The 19,156-nt window shown below is 41.2% G+C and overlaps 1 protein-coding gene across 1 annotated transcript; it reads left to right on the top strand.

Annotated features, from left to right (window-relative positions):
- Positions 1–13,416: 13,416 nt before the first annotated feature.
- Positions 13,417–18,737, top strand: GPR37L1 (G protein-coupled receptor 37 like 1). The gene is made up of 2 exons (XM_072137413.1): positions 13,417–14,132; positions 15,466–18,737. The coding sequence occupies exons 1-2, from the start codon at positions 13,557–13,559 to the stop codon at positions 16,234–16,236; spliced, it is 1,347 nt and encodes a 448-aa protein (XP_071993514.1). The 5' UTR covers positions 13,417–13,556; the 3' UTR covers positions 16,237–18,737.
- The last annotated feature ends 419 nt before the right edge of the window (positions 18,738–19,156 follow it).

Below are 19,156 nucleotides of genomic sequence, written 5' to 3' on the forward strand. Positions count from 1 at the left end.
TTCTAATCTCAAACAGTGTTATATAGCAGTCACTGCATTTCTAATCTCAAACAGTGTTATATAGCAGTCACTGCATTTCTAATATCAAACAGTGTTATATAGCAGTCACTGCATTTCTAATATCAAACCATCACCTCAAAATGGTGTAAATTTGTTTAGACCATTAACCAAAATATGGGTCATATTGAGCAGATGAAAGCTTATAAAAGTCGTGGGGATAAAACATATAGGCAAGTAGATGGACATAAGAATAGATAACTCTATTAGCCTCTGTTGTTAGGCTATTAATTGGGTACATACAGTGGGTGATATAATTATTTGATAAAATATTGATTTTGCAAGTTTGCCCATCTACAAAGAATGGAGTGGTCTGTAATTTTATTGTGGGTGCACTTCAACTGTGACAGACAGAATGTGAAAAAAAAAAAAAACAGAACTGAAGATGAGTTTTTCAATTATGGATTGTTTTTTTTAGATTCTGTCACACAGTTGAAGTGTTGCTACGATAAACATTACAGACTTATCTTTTCATGCTAGGTGGAAAAACTTGCAAAGTTGGCAGTGTAATGAAACTTATTTTCCCCACTGTATATGAAAAAAGCATAAAATAGGGTTAGAAAACCAAGAAAAAGGCTGTCGAGAGTCTTCTGGTAAGTTTAAATAGTTTATTCCAAAAACTGTAAACGCCCGTTTAACTTTTACAGTTATCTCGGGTTTCCTAGGCAACATGTTGCTGTAGCGAGAGGCAACTCTCCTGTTTCCTAGGCAACATGTTCAAGCTTCCGCCAGTTGAGCTTTTATACACGCGGTGTTCACTCACCCCACGTGTCATGTCAGCGCACAACGATTAGCTATTTCCATTTGTACTTGAAGAAGGGTGTTCCGCCCGAAACGCGTTTACAGTTTTTGGAATAAACAATTTAAACTTACCAGAAGACTCTCTCCATAATAGCGCCGTGCCAGCCTTTTTCTTGGTTTTCTAACCCCATTTTATGCTTGTGACACCGGTTTAGCCTTTGCATAAAGCGAATACCGGCAAGCTGTTGGGCAGCTTTTGGAGTATCTCTAAGCTCGATTTAAGCTATTTAAGGTGAGCGCGATTCTCGGGGGGGGGGGGGGGGGTACTGTCCATACCCTTCCTCTCTATACATATCCCTCGGATATTTTAATTTCAATTTAATTTACTTTTTCCTATTTATCCTACGATAATACACGAGGCGCCGTCCTCTTGTTTTGCCTCTCTTTTTTTTGTTTTCGTTATAGTATATGCAAATTTAATAAACAAAAAAAGATGTGCAATATACCAAATTAAAAACATAAAAACATAATTAAAAACATCGAAAAACACAAGGCACGTGTCAACTCTAACCCCTTCAAAGCTATTGAAATAAATAATTTTCCATGAGCCATAACTAGTCACTAGCAATTGGCAAAATCCCAGGTGCATGGGCAGAGTATAATGTCATCTAGCACTACGCTATCACTTCCCCTGCCTCCTCAAGTGCTAAGGGATACATGAGTAAGTGTCCCTGGTTTATCATGCTTGACTTTGATGTTAGATTTCCCTTCATTTTAGATTTCATGTAGATTGATAAGAATGGGTATATTGATAGACTGAGATGGATGAGAGGTATGGAGGTGCAGCACTGTGGAGAGTTTTGTGGATGAGATAAAATAATATTCGGAGGGTGATGGGCAACCAGTGCAGAGACTGACATAGACTAGAGGCATCCATGTAGTATCTTATTGAAAGTTGATTCTGGCTCCATTAGGAAAAAGTTTAGTAAGTAGGAGACCAATTAGTAGGACTATTCAGACAAGCTGGAAATACTGCGAACATTCAAGAGATGTAAATAAAAGCTCGAGCAAAAAGGCCACAAACTCTTGATTTTTGGCAACTACTCTATAGAGGTATCTAAAAAGAGAAATGCCTTTGCCCCTATGTGTACACAGCTCTACAACTTGCATATACGCTTTGCTTTAACCTACCCAGCAATTGCTACACCAAAGATCACCGCGCAGAGTAGAACGCAGCAAATCGCTGTCTCCTCAATGGCATGATCTCCCCTCCTCAAAACGGAAGACAAAAGACAGATCGCCACCTAAAGAAAGGAGAACCAGGAGGGCTTCTTGGTCAGCGGAAGAACTGTAAAGTTTCATCTCAAATGGGTTTTCTATACTGGACGCTATAGTTTCTCTTTCGATAGATATGAAAGGGATCTCTCGTTAAGTTTAGCCTGAAGGGCCATGTTATTAAATAAAATGATCCAGCATCCTTTTCTGTTAACTGACGTTCAGAGGAGAAGGGGATGCAATGGTAGATGGGGGACTTACCTAATTTTCTCCCCACGGACACTCTTTCTCATGCTTGGGAAGAAGGAAGTCCTGAAAAGAGTTGTTGCAGGATACAAGGTGGACGTGATCTCTGCAGTGTTTTTTTGTTTTCTTCTTACTGTGGTGTTCTTAAAGTTCAGTGAAACTATTTTTGGGGAACAGGGGATATCTCACAGGTGACTACTGGGGCTAAGTATGCCACACAGCCATAATATAATCTGTACACTATTTGAAAAGATTTTGGGTCTCAGCTCCATAAAAAATAACACTTCCTTTTATTGAAACATTAAAATGCAGGGACATGACTATACCTACTAAGCAGCTGATGCGTTTTGGGCTAAAGAAAAATTACTGAGTCATATAATCAGAATCTAATGTCTTTGTGACAAGTGTATTGTAACGTGAATCGTCAGGGGACTGCAGTCTCCCCACAAGCGTCTCATGGTATTATGCCACCTAAAACATTTAAAAGCAGATATTGCTTTGTTACAAGAAACACATCTTCCGATGGCTTATTTTTTATCACATGTGGCGTTTGTGGGTAGACAAGCAAGACAATAAAGCAGGGGTCCTAATCCTGATAAAATGAAATTTGCCATGTACCTTCAAGGAAGTGGGAACTGATAAGGAGGGTAGCTGGGCGGCTCTTCATTTTAAATCTGTTGATAATAAATATTTAGTATACAATGTTTGCGGCACCCAAGACAGCCATAGGTCCTTCTTCAGATCCCTAGCTACTGTGATGGCAGGGGTTCAGATCCTACTGCTGTTATTGGGAGGTGATCTTAATCTTATTGCCCATACCTTGGAGGACAGAAGGGGACCTGGCCGGTTGTCACAGAGGGACATGAGGAATGAGGGGATTCTCACCAAATTCATATCAGACTTAGGCTGCATTCACACGACCGTTGAAAAACGGCCGTATATACGGGCGTATATTCGTCCAGAATACGCTACCATTCATTCCTATGGGAGATACGGTGAGACAAAGAATTGCCCTGTTTGTCACTGTAACGTACCGTACCGTATGTGAGCCGTATAAAAAGATAGAGCATGTCCTATTTTTTCACGTTCTTGCGGCCGTATGCCCCATTGAAGTCTATGGGAACGTATAAAATACGGGTGACATACGTTGTGGCCACCGTATGCTGCCGTATATACGTTCTGTATCTAGGAATACCAGGAACTAGGGGAGGGGAGGGGAGGACTTTCCTGGGAGTCAGAAGCAACATGGCTTATGTACAGATGGAGAGGCTTCTGGCTCTGGTGCAAGCGCACCCTATCCTATGGGATAAGCGATTGGAAGACTTCCACAACCGTGCCCTCAAGCACAAAAAGTGGGAGGAGATTACTGCAATACTGTTGCCGGACGAATGGGCTAGTAGCAGTACCCGGGAACGTGCATCTCTTGGTAAGCTAATTACCCTGCCCTGCAGCCATGTGCATACCCCACCCCTGCGGATCCCTGCAGCCATGCGCATGACCTTCCCCTGCAGACATTTGTAATGCATAATCCCAGCATCCATGTAGCCTGTATTAGCCCTGCATCCATGTAGCCTGTATTAGCCCTGCAGCCATGTGCCCTGTATCACCCCTGCAGCCATGTGCCCTGTATCACCCCTGCAGCCATGTGCCCTGTATCACCCCTGCAGCCATGTGCCCTGTATCACCCCTGCAGCCATCAGGCCTGTATCACCCCTGCAGCCATGTGCCCTGTATCACCCCTGCAGCCATGTGCCCTGTATCACCCCTGCAGCCATGTGCCCTGTATCACTCCTGCAGCCATGTGCCCTGTATCACCCCTGCAGCCATGTGCCCTGTATCACACCTGCAGCCATGTGCCCTGTATCACTCCTGCAGCCATGTGCCCTGTATCACCCCTGCAGCCATGTGCCCTGTATCACCCCTGCAGCCATGTGCCCTGTATCACCCCTGCAGCCATGTGCCCTGTATCACCCCTGCAGCCATGTGCCCTGTATCACCCCTGCAGCCATGTGCCCTGTACCTTCTTATTACTATTCTGTATGATTGCTTGAAACCGCAAATGAATAAAAACTTTTTTTTTTTTTTATAGTAAAAAAGGTTTCCACACGCTGGGTCTCAGCAAGAGACCAATATAAGAGGGAAAAGTCAGAGAAAGGGAGAAGTGGCAGTGGGAAACTGCACAAGAAACCGTACCTGTACACAAGTTTCTTACGTTTTTTGGATGTGGTGATGGACGTTGGAGAGTAAGTTATCAAAATATATTTTTACTTTAAAGCATTATTAATAAAAGAATTGTAAGTTCTTGTGTCCTCAGAATTGTCGTTGCATCAATGCACTATAGAATATGTGCACAAATTTTAAATTTTTTTTTTCTCTAGAACTGCGGATAATTTAGAGGAATCCGCCTCTATGCAGACTGGGGAAGATGTGGTGGAGGAGTCCTTTGAAGAGCAGCCAGAGGATCTATCCACCCAGTCACCAACACCTCAACCTCCATCTACACCACCACCACCACCACAAGCACCGATGCGTTCTCGTAGAAGGAGGCAGCTGGGATTGTCAAGTCTCAGTATTGCTGCTGAGACGGAGGTCTTGGATCAGTTGAGGAGGAGGCGCGATGAATCGGCGGAGGACATCTTCATGCGCTCCATGGTGCAAGACCTTAAAGGAGTGCATGAGGATGACAACATGAATTGCAGGGTAGCCATGATGGCTGTCCTGCAGATTTTTAAAAAGGGCACACCAAAGGACAAGTCCGAGGTGGCTCTTTTTTTGGAAAGACGGCGCCAGCATGTGGGTGGACTGCTACCTCCAAGCCCACCTCCATCCACCAGATACCCTGCCATGGCCCCTGTGTTCCATGGCCCCTACGAAGGCTCTTCAGCCATGGCTCCTCATGGCCAATCAACATCAGGGCCATATACTAGAGAGCTGTTTGAACTCTAAATACAGCATTTTGATTTGTATATATTGTTAATATTTGTTTATAAATTCGTTAAAAAAAAAAATCTTCTTTCATTATTCTTTACTCCATCCACTACCATCCTGTATATGCATGCAAAAGAGACAGATGGGTGCAGGGATCAAACAGCAAAGTAGCCTTGCACTCCTCTGTCTCTTCTACTTTTAAATCACCATCAAATCAAGCATGGATAAACCAGGTACACTTGCTCATAGATACGAGCACCTTGAATGTGGTAATCTTCTTATATTTGTTATAATACCTCCATCTCACTCACACCTCCTTTACTTACCCCTTTGTTAAAATTTGCAAATGTGCTTGAGGAACTCCAAGCTCCATTAACGACTATGATACCTGGAGCTCCACATGTACATTTGAATTATATCCTAAATATTAGGAACAAAGAAGCTAAAAGAAGAGCAGATACGGCCACATTTTTAAAACAATTTTTGAAGTTTATTACATCCAAATTCAAATGCACACATAACCATCCATCCACATTGCTAATGTCTTTGAAAAAAAACACATGACAAAGTATTGTGTATATAATTTTATTAAAAAAAAAAAAAAGAATGGATGAGGTCTTAGTTTACTCCTTTGACTCATTTTCCAATGTCAGCCAAAAAGCAACTATTCGAATATGGGTCAAAGAAGTAGTAAGCTCACAACCCACGTCAAGGGGCCCCATCACTTGCGAGTCCCTACACTAAACTACCAAAACAAAAAAGGTTCAAAGTAAAAAAAAAACACTAATCTAAAAGTCCAGAGCCTCAACGTCCACTAATAGCATCCATCTGCCAGGGAACAACACCCTCTGAAGAAACAAAGTAGGAGGCAAACTGCTCACGAACAAACAGTCCAGCCACTCCGGGTCGTCCTTGGAGAGTGTTGTCCAGGGGGATAGACGCTGTTGGATGTTGTCCCTCCAGGTCACCATCTGAAGCACCATCGTGGATCCGAACGAAGTTGTGAAGAATAACGCAGGCTTGCACTACCTTCTTAACGTTGTCCGGGTCCATCTGAATAGAGCTATGTAGAACCCGCCACTTGCTGCAAAGAATCCCGAAGGCACACTCCACATACCGTCTTGCTCGGGTGAGCCGATAGTTGAAAATGCGCCTCCGTTCATCCAAACCACGCCGTGGGAATGGCCGCAGCACATGACGGGAAAGTCCAAAGCCTTCATCAGCGACGATAACAAATGGTGCAGGAGGTCCAGTAGATCCAGGTAGACATCTCGGCTCGGGCAGGGTCAGCTGGTTGGAGCGAAGTCGTTCACCCATTCTGGAAGCCCTGAAGACCGCTGCATCCGCAGAGCTTCCATAGGCCCCAATATCAACAATTATAAACTTGTAGTCACTGTCAGCCAAAGCCAACAAAACCACAGAAAAATATTGTTTATAATTGAAGAATTGGGACCCTGAGTGAGCTGGCTTCTTCACACGTATGTGTTTCCCATCCAGCGCCCCGATGCAATTTGGAAACTGTGCTGAGTCCAGGAAACCATCAGAAATCCGGATTCAGTCTTCAGCAGTTGGCACAGGCATCACCGCAGCTCTCAGTCGCTCCCATATCACTTTGCAGGTCGTTCTCACGATCATCGAAATGGTGGAAACGCCCAGCAGGAACTCATAATGCAGCGAAGCAAACGAGTTCCCAGTGGCAAGAAACCTAAAAAAAAAAAAATACATTTAATATTTAAAGAGACTGTCCAACTTGAAATAATGAAATGTATATACTTGAAAAAACTTACCGCAGTGTCACAATGAGCCGCTCCTCTGGTGTCACAGACCGCCTCATGTTGGTATCCTGAAACCGGAGCCCCGATCGCAGGTCCGCCAAAAGACGATCAAATGAAGTCACAGTCATCCGAACGTAGTTGTGAAACTTGTCCGGATGCTGGCGCAGGTCAGCGTACAAATTCATGAAGTGACCCCTCCTAGGCCGCTCGGCAACAATGGGATGAACCCAAAATCGCCTAGTCGAGCGCCGCTCCTCCTCACGCATTGCAGAACACCTGTGGGATTGCAGATCGTCTGTGGGATTGTACGCCATCGCAAAAGACAAGAAGTGCCAGAAACCAGAACCAGAAGCAGCAATGGAGACTAAACCTTGCTCTCAGAAAAGTCAAAATGGAGTCTGGGCCGGTCAGGTGACCAAATTTGGGGATGGGCAAGCTTTTGTCATCATTTGTCATTATTTGCTGGCCCACCGTGTTTTATACGGACACGGTACGGATACGGTGCAATACGTGCGCATACGTGCGCATACGGGTAAAAACGGCACGTATATACGGCACAATACGCCAGAAATATACAGAACGTGAAAATTTAAAAGATCGTGTGAATGCAGCCTTAGGACTAGAAGATGTGTGGCGAGGTTGAAACCCAGAAGCCAGGGAGTTTACCCGTTTTTCTCATGCCCATAGTTCCTGGTCCAGCCTAGATTATTATTTAGCCTCAGCTGATCTTACACAAAGGGTATCTCGTATAGAAATATCACAATCAGTTATCTTGGATCACGGGCTTTTACTTATCTTAGTACAAAAAAAATCCCAAAGAACTTTCTCAAGGTCTGGGTCTCTCAAAGCTCCCACCCCCCATATATTTACCTCATGTGAACTCTGGAAAATACAATATCAAACACAAAACAATATGGAGTTGTTCCACTTCATTAAATCACAATGTTATTTTTATTAAATCCTATTAAAATAAATATATCACAAAGAATGAAAAGAGAGTATGGAGCCAGAACAATTCATGTCTGGTGTACAAAGTGCAATGTATAAATAGTAAATATCAACAATGTGATCCAAGATTGGATCAAGGAGTAATTCAATATATGAAGGGAAACAAAAAAATTGCATTGTCTCAAGTATATTAGATTGGCTTACCCATGTTTGCACCAACATGTCCCGGCATCCCAACGCGCGTTTAGCCCATGGCTTTCTCAAGGGAATGCCTTATAGCTCAGTTTGGTTTTATTTAAACGTCCCCCAGTTATTACGTCATTGCAAAACCACCATCATAGACCGCTATTGACAGGATATGGGGCATGCCCCACTTCCTGATGCACATATCAGTGCACGGCTCCACGCGTGGGAGGAATGGTGCACGCACATACTGCACATAGGAGTGGGACAGTCATATTTCACTTTGAGTATAATCGCGGTTAGGTGGTTAAAATATCTAATGTAGAAGGGATAATGTAGCATGAATATTTATAGAGAATATTCAGATGTGTTTAAGATGCCACTTGTAAGATACAAAAATAGCTTAAATTAAGAACTGGTTAATGCAGATTTTATCCATAGTATACGTACAAAGAAAGAAGGGATAACATGAATAATTATCTAATCGTGATGAATTATTCCTAAGTTACAATAACCCATTAACAGTAAACACAATGGGGGATATTGCTTGTGCTCCGGTGTATGATATGCCCGCCACTGCATTTTCGCAGCGGGATACATCAGAAGGCTTCCATCTCTTGATGTTTCGGGGAGGCTGCCTGGCATAGAAGTTAGTGAAGCAAGCGAGTTTTCACATGTGCAAAGTTGCCGGCGGCAGCGAGTGCATCGGCGCGGTGTCAGTAACGCCCCATGCTGGCCCACTCCAGGCTGGCCTCACCCCACGCTCGGACTGCTGTGCCTCCCCCTCCCCCCAACTAGCAATAAGCTAGCCTCTGCGCCACTGACCTGGGGCAGGGATCCTGATAAATATGTCCCAATATGTAATGTGATTCTCATAGCCATTATTAATAGGTCATCCATAGGTACCGATAACCTACTGAAGCTACACGGTAGGAAACACATGGTATGTGTTAAAAAGTCTCTCAAAATATCTTCGCATCATTGTGTCTTATTAAAACATCAAAAAATATCAAAAAATATAAAGTGCCATATTACATAATTACATCCATAAAGAGTGTTAGTAGCAATTTATAAAAGTGACAATGTGCGTAATGGAAACTGCAAAATATTAAAGTGCTAAGTGACAATTATAATCATAACTTAAAACAAAATTCATAATTAGAATCTGTACAATTAACCACATTTAAAAATATCATACCATTAAAGGTTATTCAAGAAAAGTTTTTATTCATTTATCACTATCTATAAACAGTAGGAGACGATCACACATAAGTAACTTGTATCTTGTATATCTTCATTTAATAGGATTCTCCACCAATAATCCATCTTCATCCCCAACAGGAGGGAAGGAAAACAAGGAAGACACAGCGGTGTCCAAACGGTAAGTATATCGAAAGAATCAAATTAACTGAAATATAAGTACAAATAGACCAAATTAGTTAAAATCCAATAAAACTAAATTGTATATAAAAACAGGAGACAGAGATACGGAACCCATTTTTATAGAAATGATGAAAAACTTAATTTTTCATTAAGACCTGACGGAGACATTGTTCTTTAGGTTACAATCCATTTTGTTTCTCGCTGAGCAAGAATTTTCGCCACATCTCTCCCTCGGATACCACAAGGGATCCTATCAATCCCTCTAACTTTGAAGTAAGTTGGGTTACATCTATGAAAAATGTTAAAGTGTTTTGGGATTGTTTATAATTTAGTCAGATCTTCCTCATCTTTTGCTTTTACAATATCCCAAACATGTTAACTTGTCCTAATTCTTAGTTCTCGTATTGTCAGCCCCACATATATCAGGCCACACCCACATGTCGCATAATAGATCAGGTATGAGGTGTGGCACGATATGTAGTCCCAAATTCGATAATCTTTGCTCCCATCAGCTGATCTGAAACTTGTTGCCCTCATCATATTGGAGAATGCCATACTATCTCTGCAAGGAAAAAATCCTTTCTTTTGGCCACTCAATCCATAAGGATTCCTTATGGGTGGTACATAGTGGCTTCTAACCAGCTCCTTCGAGCTGTCATCAGGGATCTGTCTGATATGGAATTTGCCAAAGCGGATTCGGTTTTTAATAATCCCAAATGTTTTGATAATATCATTCTCATGTTTTCCCACTTATTATTAAATGTTGAGATAAATTTGATCTGGTAATCATTTTTCTTTTGTCAGATCCTTTTAATAAAGAGTCACGTGTTGCCCTATTGTAGCCATTAATGGCTATAGCCCCTGTTTATGAACCTCTGTATAAGATTATGTGCCTGATTCTCAAAATTTTTATCTGATGAATAAATAAAATGAACTGGCCTATCGAGATGGCTTTTATTGTCGACTGAGGATGAGCTGAGGTGGCATGTAGCAATTAATTCACAGACATTGCTTTCCTATATACGTCTATTTTTATCATTCCCTGGTCTAGAAGATTTACTTTCTCTCTATCCTTTTCATAGTTAAACTTAATGCTAAAGTTGTTCTTATTTAATTTGGACATAAACATCCTCAGAACCGTGCCACAAAAATAACAAGTCATCAATATAATGGTACTAGCACTGCACATGGGGGCGGCTTACCCACCACCACCAAAGATCTCTCATTCCCAGTAACCTAGGAAAAGATTGGCACATGAGGGGACACAGGCCACCCCTATGGCAGTGCCTTGTAGCTGAATATAGTATTGGTCTTTAAACACAAAAAGTTGTGAGTTAAAATAAACTCCAATAATTCCAAATCAATCAGTTGGCCATCCCAGCTGCCAGTCCCCCCAAAAAAGTGAACTGTCCTGAGACCATCAGCGTGTCTTGTACAAATATAAAGTGACTCTATATCAGCAGTTACTAGAATCATCCCAGATTCCATATGTATCCCATCAATCCTTTTCAGGATCTCAGTTGTGTCCTTAATGTATGACACTGTATACTTATCTGCTTAGAAGAATCTATTCCCACTGGCACGGATTACCTGTGGAGGTTCCCGACTAATCTGGCACAAAATGGCGATCTTTATACCCAATTACGAGGGTGGTGGCTGGGATACAAGAGATAGATAACAAGAGAGACACCAAACATCACCAGATATTGTGAACATCTTTAGATCCTACTCTTAATATGCCAACTGTCCCAGAGTATGACCTCTTAAAATTGAATGCACCTATCTCCCTGGAGAAAGTGACCTGGGCTATATGGGGATTAAAGAACACTAATGCTTGTTACCTGTAGGTGAGGTTCTCGCTTCTTTCAGCTAGTTTTCTATCTTCTTGCTCGCTAAAAAACCACTTTATAAACTTGCCAAATATTGCTGGAGGCGCTTAGGGTTATGTCATCTGAGCTCCTCCGTCAGTAAATTATCACTGTAATTATTATTGTCATTCATTACTTCGCTCCCCAGCCTCCCGTGACATTACACAGCTGTGAAGAAATCTTGCGCAGGCACAAGAACTTGTCTCTTGCACAGCCACAGTGGTGACCGTGGGGCTACGCAAGACACAAGCTCTTTTTACGGTGTATGGCAGTGCAGAGAGACTGTTACAATTACATTGTAATGTAATTGACTTTTCCTTTCCCGGAATACTACATGTGTGTCTACTAGCAGATAAATAGGTCATAACGGCAAAATGGCTGCAAAATAGCCCCCCACAGGTAGCAGATGTGATGCAACTGGTAAAAAGAGCTATGGAGGAATCCATGAAGGGGAAATTCTTTGGGAAATGGGGAGGCTTTATGACTCTCTGATAAGGAGATCAAACCACTAGTCCAACCTTTTGTTAACACCACCTGGTATCTGACAGCAGATATAACAGGCAAATTAGGTAGGCTCAAAGTAACAAGATGCATGGATCCTCACTAGGGAGACAGATAATAAACAGACGGAGAGTGGCTTAAGTGACTGTATGGGTCACCTGTGAAATGGGGAGGGGGTTTTGTTATTTCCCATTTGTTATGGAATTCATTGGCTGGGAAGATTTTTGTTTACATTCAGACTGGAATAGATAAGTGTAATAGATCTTTAACTTTATGACACATGTATATCATACACATATGTACTTGATGCCTTGTATACATTATGTATGACATTAAGAAACCTTGTACAGAGGGCTGTGTACCATTCAAATTTATTGTATTTCATTATATTTTTATTGTATTTCTATGAAAACTCTATAAACAGATGTTGACAAAAAACGTATATAATCCAAATTCTTAAACTAATTTGAAGTACAATATGTCACAAGAAAACAATCTCGAAATCCCCTGGATATGTTAAAGCGATCCAAAGCTATAACCACTTATTAGTGCCACAGGGCAGTTTTGAAAAATGGGGCCCTGTCCTAAAGGCCAAAATAGGTTTAGAGTCCTGAAGGGGTTAAATACAAGAAGCTCAGTTTTGGAATGTTTGAGGTAGATAGAGGCAACTGAAATTGTGTACACCAGGGCTGATAGACAAAGGTTGGAATTATATCTGTGAAATGATGTATTGTTGTTAATAACATTTAATTAGAGAATGTTTTATTTTGTTATCCTGAGTATATTTAAGCAACTTGTCTTCATGAGAACACCCCTTTAATACTTGCGGGCCTCAAACAAAACACAATCAAACCAATTAAAAACTTCTCTCAAACCACTAAGAGTGCAGGGGTAAAAGGTGGCAAGTTCACATAACCCCCAATGTCTGAAACTATTTGATGACAGGGGTTACTGGTGAAATGAATGGCCACCGTATTTACTATAGGGGGGTTATATCTGACATCTGCAAAGGTCTAACAGGGTGGACCTCACGTCGGTTCTACTAACCTAATCTACGACCGTTCAGTACACCAGTTTTATTAAATTCCCTCAGTATGTTCTGCTCTTTGCAAGATTAAAGTCAACCCAATCAATAATAATTTTCAAAACAACAGATGAATTCTTCTTAATAACATCATATTTCCAGAGTCTGCAATATCCTTGTGCATATTTGATTGTCTGCCCTCACAACTACTACATTATATTACCCCTCACATGACATTCTGTTCTTATGATTTCTAAGTGTTGATAGAATTAGGATGGTCCATTTGCTGTTCATTTGTTTGTGGCCAGAATTTATAAAAAAAAATAATCAGAAAACAGTATTAGCTAAAATTCTCCTTCCTGTGAGTTCCCAGCACTTCAGTTAGGGCACACCACTAGAAGGTGCCAGTGAGCAGATAGCCGAGGCTGGTACACAATGTATGTAAATAAGGAATGAGGAAAGTGTCTGGCACAGTATCAGGTCATGTGGGAAAGACATTGTGGAGCATTCACAGAGGAATAAGTGCTTCTTTGTGTTACTGCATAGAGCTGCTCTCCACAGTATCTTTGCTTTATCTCAGCCTTCTCCTCTGTGCCGTGAAGAAAAGTATTTTTGTTTCTTGAAAGAATGAAGCCTTCAAGTGTTTTATTTCATTCTTTTCTTTTTCTTATTTTTTTTCATTTTTCAAACATCAAAAATAGTGTTTGTAGGGAAGGGTCTTTGCGCTCAGATGCAGTACAGAAGGTTAAACAGGCGGCTGACAAACCTCGAGTCAGGAGAGGGTCAGAGAGAGAAGGATCCAAAAAAGATGCTGGGAATTTAGTTTACCCAAGACTTATCTTTTCGCCAACCACTGGATTACCAGATGTGAATCGTATGCAAAATGACTCTTCACAGTCACCCACCTGGGGACCAAGTCTGAAAAATTCACTGTATCCTCTCAGCGAGAACTCACTCAGTGCTTATGGAGTGCTTGTTCTGTCACTTGTCGTTTTTGCCGTGGGCATTGTTGGCAACCTGTCCATCATGTGCATTGTGTGGCATAGCATGTCTATGAAGAGTGCCTGGGATTCCATTCTGGCTGGAGTCGCACTGTGGGATTTTCTGCTTCTCTTCTTCTGTTTGCCTGTAGTTGTCTTTCAAGAGATCACACATCGAAGACTTCTGGGGGACCTCTCTTGTCGCATTGTGCCATATATGGAGGTGAGAAGTATTTGTATTCATTAGTGTAAAGTGAATATTCATTACATCAAATATAATCTGGACAAATACCACAGCTGATCTGTTGTGCTTTCTGATCTATTCACACAGCTGTTTTAAAAAGTAGAACAGTGAAAAACTGGATTTGTTCACTTGATCACTCACAGACTACAGTTCATGGGGATCATTCAATAATCAATGTCAGAGGGAGAATGGGTGGAAACTGCTAAGTACTATTCTATGTACTGTACTCTATATCCTTAATCTTTTATTGTTCATAAAAGTAATTTAATGATGAATTCAAAAGTGCTCTAATGACCCATCTATTTAGGAAAGCAAACCCCATTCCCAAACTGCATGAAACCATCCCTACTACCATCCAGACCCAATCTCCCAGACTGTGTAGGACATGCTACCGCTACCCCTGGCTGGCCTGGCATCTGTGCACTCTGCAACTGAACTCCCCCTCATACTGTAAATACTTGCGTATAAGCCAAGGCCCCTAATGTTACCACTAAAAAAAATCTGGGAAAAGTTATTTACTTATGAGCCCAAGGGTAGGAAATGTAGCCACAACTCTAATAAAATGTCCAGCAGCAGACACACCTCATTAATGAAATGTCCACAGCAGAACCTCCCTTTACTGAAATGTCCACAGCAGAGCCCTCTTTAAAGAAATGTCCATAGCAAAGTTTCCCTTTAAAGAAATGTCCACAGCAGAGCCCACTTTAAAGAAATGTCCACAGCAGATGCCCCCTTAAATGAAATGTCCACAGCAGGGCTGCCCTTTACATAAATGTCCACAGCAGAGATTCATTAATGAAATGTATTAGAGTCCCTCTTGGAAAAAAAAACCCTTTATACTCCCCTTCAGCTTCCTCTCCCCATGGCTCAGTTTTCTTCCTGCCCTCATGGCATGCGTGCACACTACAATGTCACGCAGCTTCAACACTGCCGCGTCATAGTGTATGCTCTCGTGCAGAAAGGGGAAGACGGAGTCGTGAGGAGAAGAAGCCAAAGGTAAGTATAGATTTTTTGTTTATGACTTATGGTGGATCTTCATATAAGGTCCAGGCGACCGCCCATACGAAGTTCCGCCATTGGGTGTTGGATGCAGCTCTGTGATATTACTCCTGTTATTATAGGAATATGCCACCAGAGTTGGATACCAAAGACCCAATTTGAGGCATTGTGTTTTGGCATTGCCATGGAATTAGCATTTCTGTCTCTGGGATATGAGATGTGATTTGGTAATGGCAGACATTTTGGAAGTATGCTAAACACTCAACTATTAGTTAAATAAAATAATTTTTTTTGTGTCTCTCCTTTGGTATAGGTCTCTTCCCTTGGCGTTACAACATTCTCCTTGTGTGCACTTGGTATAGATCGTTTCCAGTCAATAACTTCATCTCAGGTATCACCAAGACCAGTGGAACCGTGCCAATCCATCCTGGGAAAGGTGTCAGTTATCTGGATTGGATCTTTAACTCTCGCTCTCCCAGAAATCTTGTTGTGGCAGCTAAGCCAGGAGCGTTCTCCAGTATCAGGAATAATTAGTGATTCCTGTTTGATGCATCCTTCTCCTGACCAACTCCCAGCTCTGCACTCCTTAGTCCTGACATACAAGCATGCCCGTATGTGGTGGTTCCTTGGGTGCTATTTCTGTCTCCCGCTCCTCTTTACTATGACATCACTACTGGTGACTTTGCGAATTGTTGGAAACACAAAAAACATGAAAAATAGTCAGTGCCATCGTCAACTGAGCTGGATAGTGGCAGGTCTAGCCATTGTGTATGGCGTGTGCATCCTTCCTGAAAATATCACAAATATTTTGGTGGCCTATACTAGTCTGGATCTCCCTGAGAATCTATTAACACTTATCACTCAGTTTTTCTTATTTTTAAAGTCTGCAGTAACACCAGTCCTCCTCTTATGTGTCTCTAAACCGTTAGGACAGGCCTTCCTCGACTGTTGTTGTTGTTGTTGCGATGAAGAGGCTAAACCAGCTCCTGCATGTAATGCTGATGGAAACAGTGTAAGATCCGAACCTATTAACCTCCCATACAGTGCAAATGACTCAGCGCTACAGCTGGGTACTCCATGCTAAACAAGAGAAGATAAATGCAGACCATATAGATAGTGGTAGTGATCCCATCCCTATAACCTAACAAGAAGGGAATATGTAGTACAAGGCAAATAGGGGAAAAGATGAATAAAGCAGAGAATAGATTCAACTGAATAGCTTTTAATGTGAAGTGCATTGTTAGTGCTGGACATATTAGGCTAAATAGCACTATATATATAAATGCATAGCTATCAGCAGAAAATGGCAGCTCTATATGCTGTGGCCAGGATGTTCTGCAGAACAGTACTGAGAAAGAAATAAAGGCTATTCGTCTAAACTAATATGTTAGGTAAGAAATACAAAATGTGCTATTCAGCTCATGCCAAAACTAGTATATATATTGAAAATATTTTATTGTCTATTTCTTGCTATTATTTAAAAGACTGTGTCTGAACATTAATGAATACAAAACCATCAGTGATGAAGGTTCCTGGGACTCCTGCCCTTCAATGAAACTTATGCCACAATGGTCAACTAGTAACCATTCACCAAACATGTAGCCTATGTGCTCAGTGTTCAGATTCATTTATGGTCAAGCTCTCCTTTTGCCATGTGTTGGTACAATGGTTTCTTATTTGTTTCAGCTATCAATGTGATTGTCTTTTCATTAATTAGTGTCCCCAAAAAGTGTTCATCACATTTGTTTCCTTCCATGTAATAATGGTGCATCTTTAACATAGGGCGTGCAACACAATTTAAAAGTTAAATAAGGGGCTTAGTCCGAATCAGTCGGACTGTCTGAAATTGCACTCCCTGTCTGCAGCACCAGCATTGTTAGGTCCCTTTCAAACTTGCATTTTTTTACGCGCATGACCTGCGACTGCTTTTTACGTGCAAAACTCACATTACACTCTATCCCATTGTATTCAGTTGGTTTTGTCAGACTTGCATTTCTTTCACACACACACAAAAACGCACCATACAAGTCTGTGGAGACGCACCAAAATCACATTGCACTCTTGAGACAGATACAAGTGCAATCCAGTGCAACGGATGGGTTGCTAGGTGATGTGAAAAAAGGCAGGAAGGGGCATGTGGGTACATTGAAGAATCATGTGATTATAAACATGCACGTGAAAAACACACCAAAATGCTGTAAATACACTAATGACCAAAATTGTAGGCAAAAATGTCAGTTTTTCTCACATTACACTCTGACATGATCTGCAATACTAGTGTGAAAGAGACCTTACTGTTCTTACAGTACTGGTGCTGTAGTTTCTTATTTCTTTTCTAAGTGTTTGGTATTTAATACAGTATACAATCTGGCTGTATAATGTACAAGCACATGTGGCATGGGAGTTATATATCACTTGGCTGACTCATTGTGACAGTTCTATGTCTGTCCCTGAAGCCCTGCTGTCTTCAGATACATTAAGGTGGCCATTGGCAGTGTGCTTATGCTATGGGGTTTGTTTGTAACAGACGCATAAAAAGTCACAAAATAACATCAAAAGTCGCAGCACGTAGACCACGGTGGGGAGTCAATATGCGCCAAAACTTGCGACTAAACAGAAAGTCACAATACATGTATTCAGTCCTATTGTGAAAACTTGGATATACAAGTTTAATGAATTTAGTACAAGCAGGGTCTATGTCAAAGTTGCATTGTCCTATGTTCACTTGGCGCAATGGAAAGTCATAAAACAGCAATTGCACCACAACTGATCAAGAGATTTACCGGATCACGGGTATGAATCTGCTGCAAAGACAAGGTTAGAATATCCAGTAATAAGGTGTATGATTTCAAAGTTGCAGCACCTTTGAAATGTATTAACCTTTTTTTTACACCTGTATGTGACAGAGGTTTCAAAAAACCCACATAGATGTAATGTAGTATATTTTGTAATACGTTTTCAGTACAGAATCTGCACTGGAAAATTCTTAACTCTTCTGCCATGTCTGAATGTAGCCAAAATGAAGCTGAGAAGACCATACTCCCTTAGCTGTTACCTTCTCAGTCCATCAAAACAATAAAAAAGGCAATTGGACAGAGTGACAAGTGGCTTTGTTATATGTTCTGACCTAAGTTACTTCAAAATGTTTAACTGTATGTATATTAAGCCGGATTCTTCCAGATAGTCTGTGCCGTTCCTCTACTAATTTCTTGCCCCTTTGAAATACAACGTGGATAAACCATGGACTGTAAAAAAAAAATATTAAAAAACTGTATTGTATTTGCTATGTATATATAAATATTTGTATGATTATGTATTGTATGCTATATGTCCTTTCTTATATAAAGTCTGATTTATACCTAAAATAATGAAGCTATGATACAATGTGTACTGCAGATTACACTGGTAAGTCTTCTATTCATAGCCAGAAGTAATAGACATCATAACCCTCCTTCTTTTTTCAGCCTTTCTCTTTGCTCTCAGACTACACAACTGTTTGTCTATTTCAGATTACAATCACATTTCCATGTATTAGGAGTTAGATAAAAGGTTATTCTGTAGAATAAAGTCCTCCTGCTGGTCAAAGGCGGCCTCATTTTTTCTTCTTTATTGTGAACAAGAAAGATCTCTTTGTTTTCTTTGGGATGTGTGGGAGTGGGGAACAGTTGTGAAAAGAGAGAAGCATGAGGACGCTGATGTTGCTATGGAAACGAAACTCTCAACAACTACAAAAAATAATCTATGTGCCCCGACTGTGAAAGTACAAAAAACTAAACATACCAAGGAGAGGCTGAGCCCCATAGTGAATGGGCCCCCGCTTTATGCAATAATTTCTACACTCATATAGACTTACATACATTTATACACAGTTGAGAATGTTAGTCAGTGAGTAAAGTACTGATCAAACACAGCAAAAGAGGCTTCAAGGTACTCCCAGGTGATATGTCTTCTCTACTTGTTCAAGAACTGCATGACTTCTCCCAGCCGTGACTTAACCATGCAGA

This window comes from Engystomops pustulosus, chromosome 2, assembly GCF_040894005.1.
Source record: "Engystomops pustulosus chromosome 2, aEngPut4.maternal, whole genome shotgun sequence".
NCBI classification, from domain to species: Eukaryota; Metazoa; Chordata; class Amphibia; order Anura; family Leptodactylidae; genus Engystomops; species Engystomops pustulosus.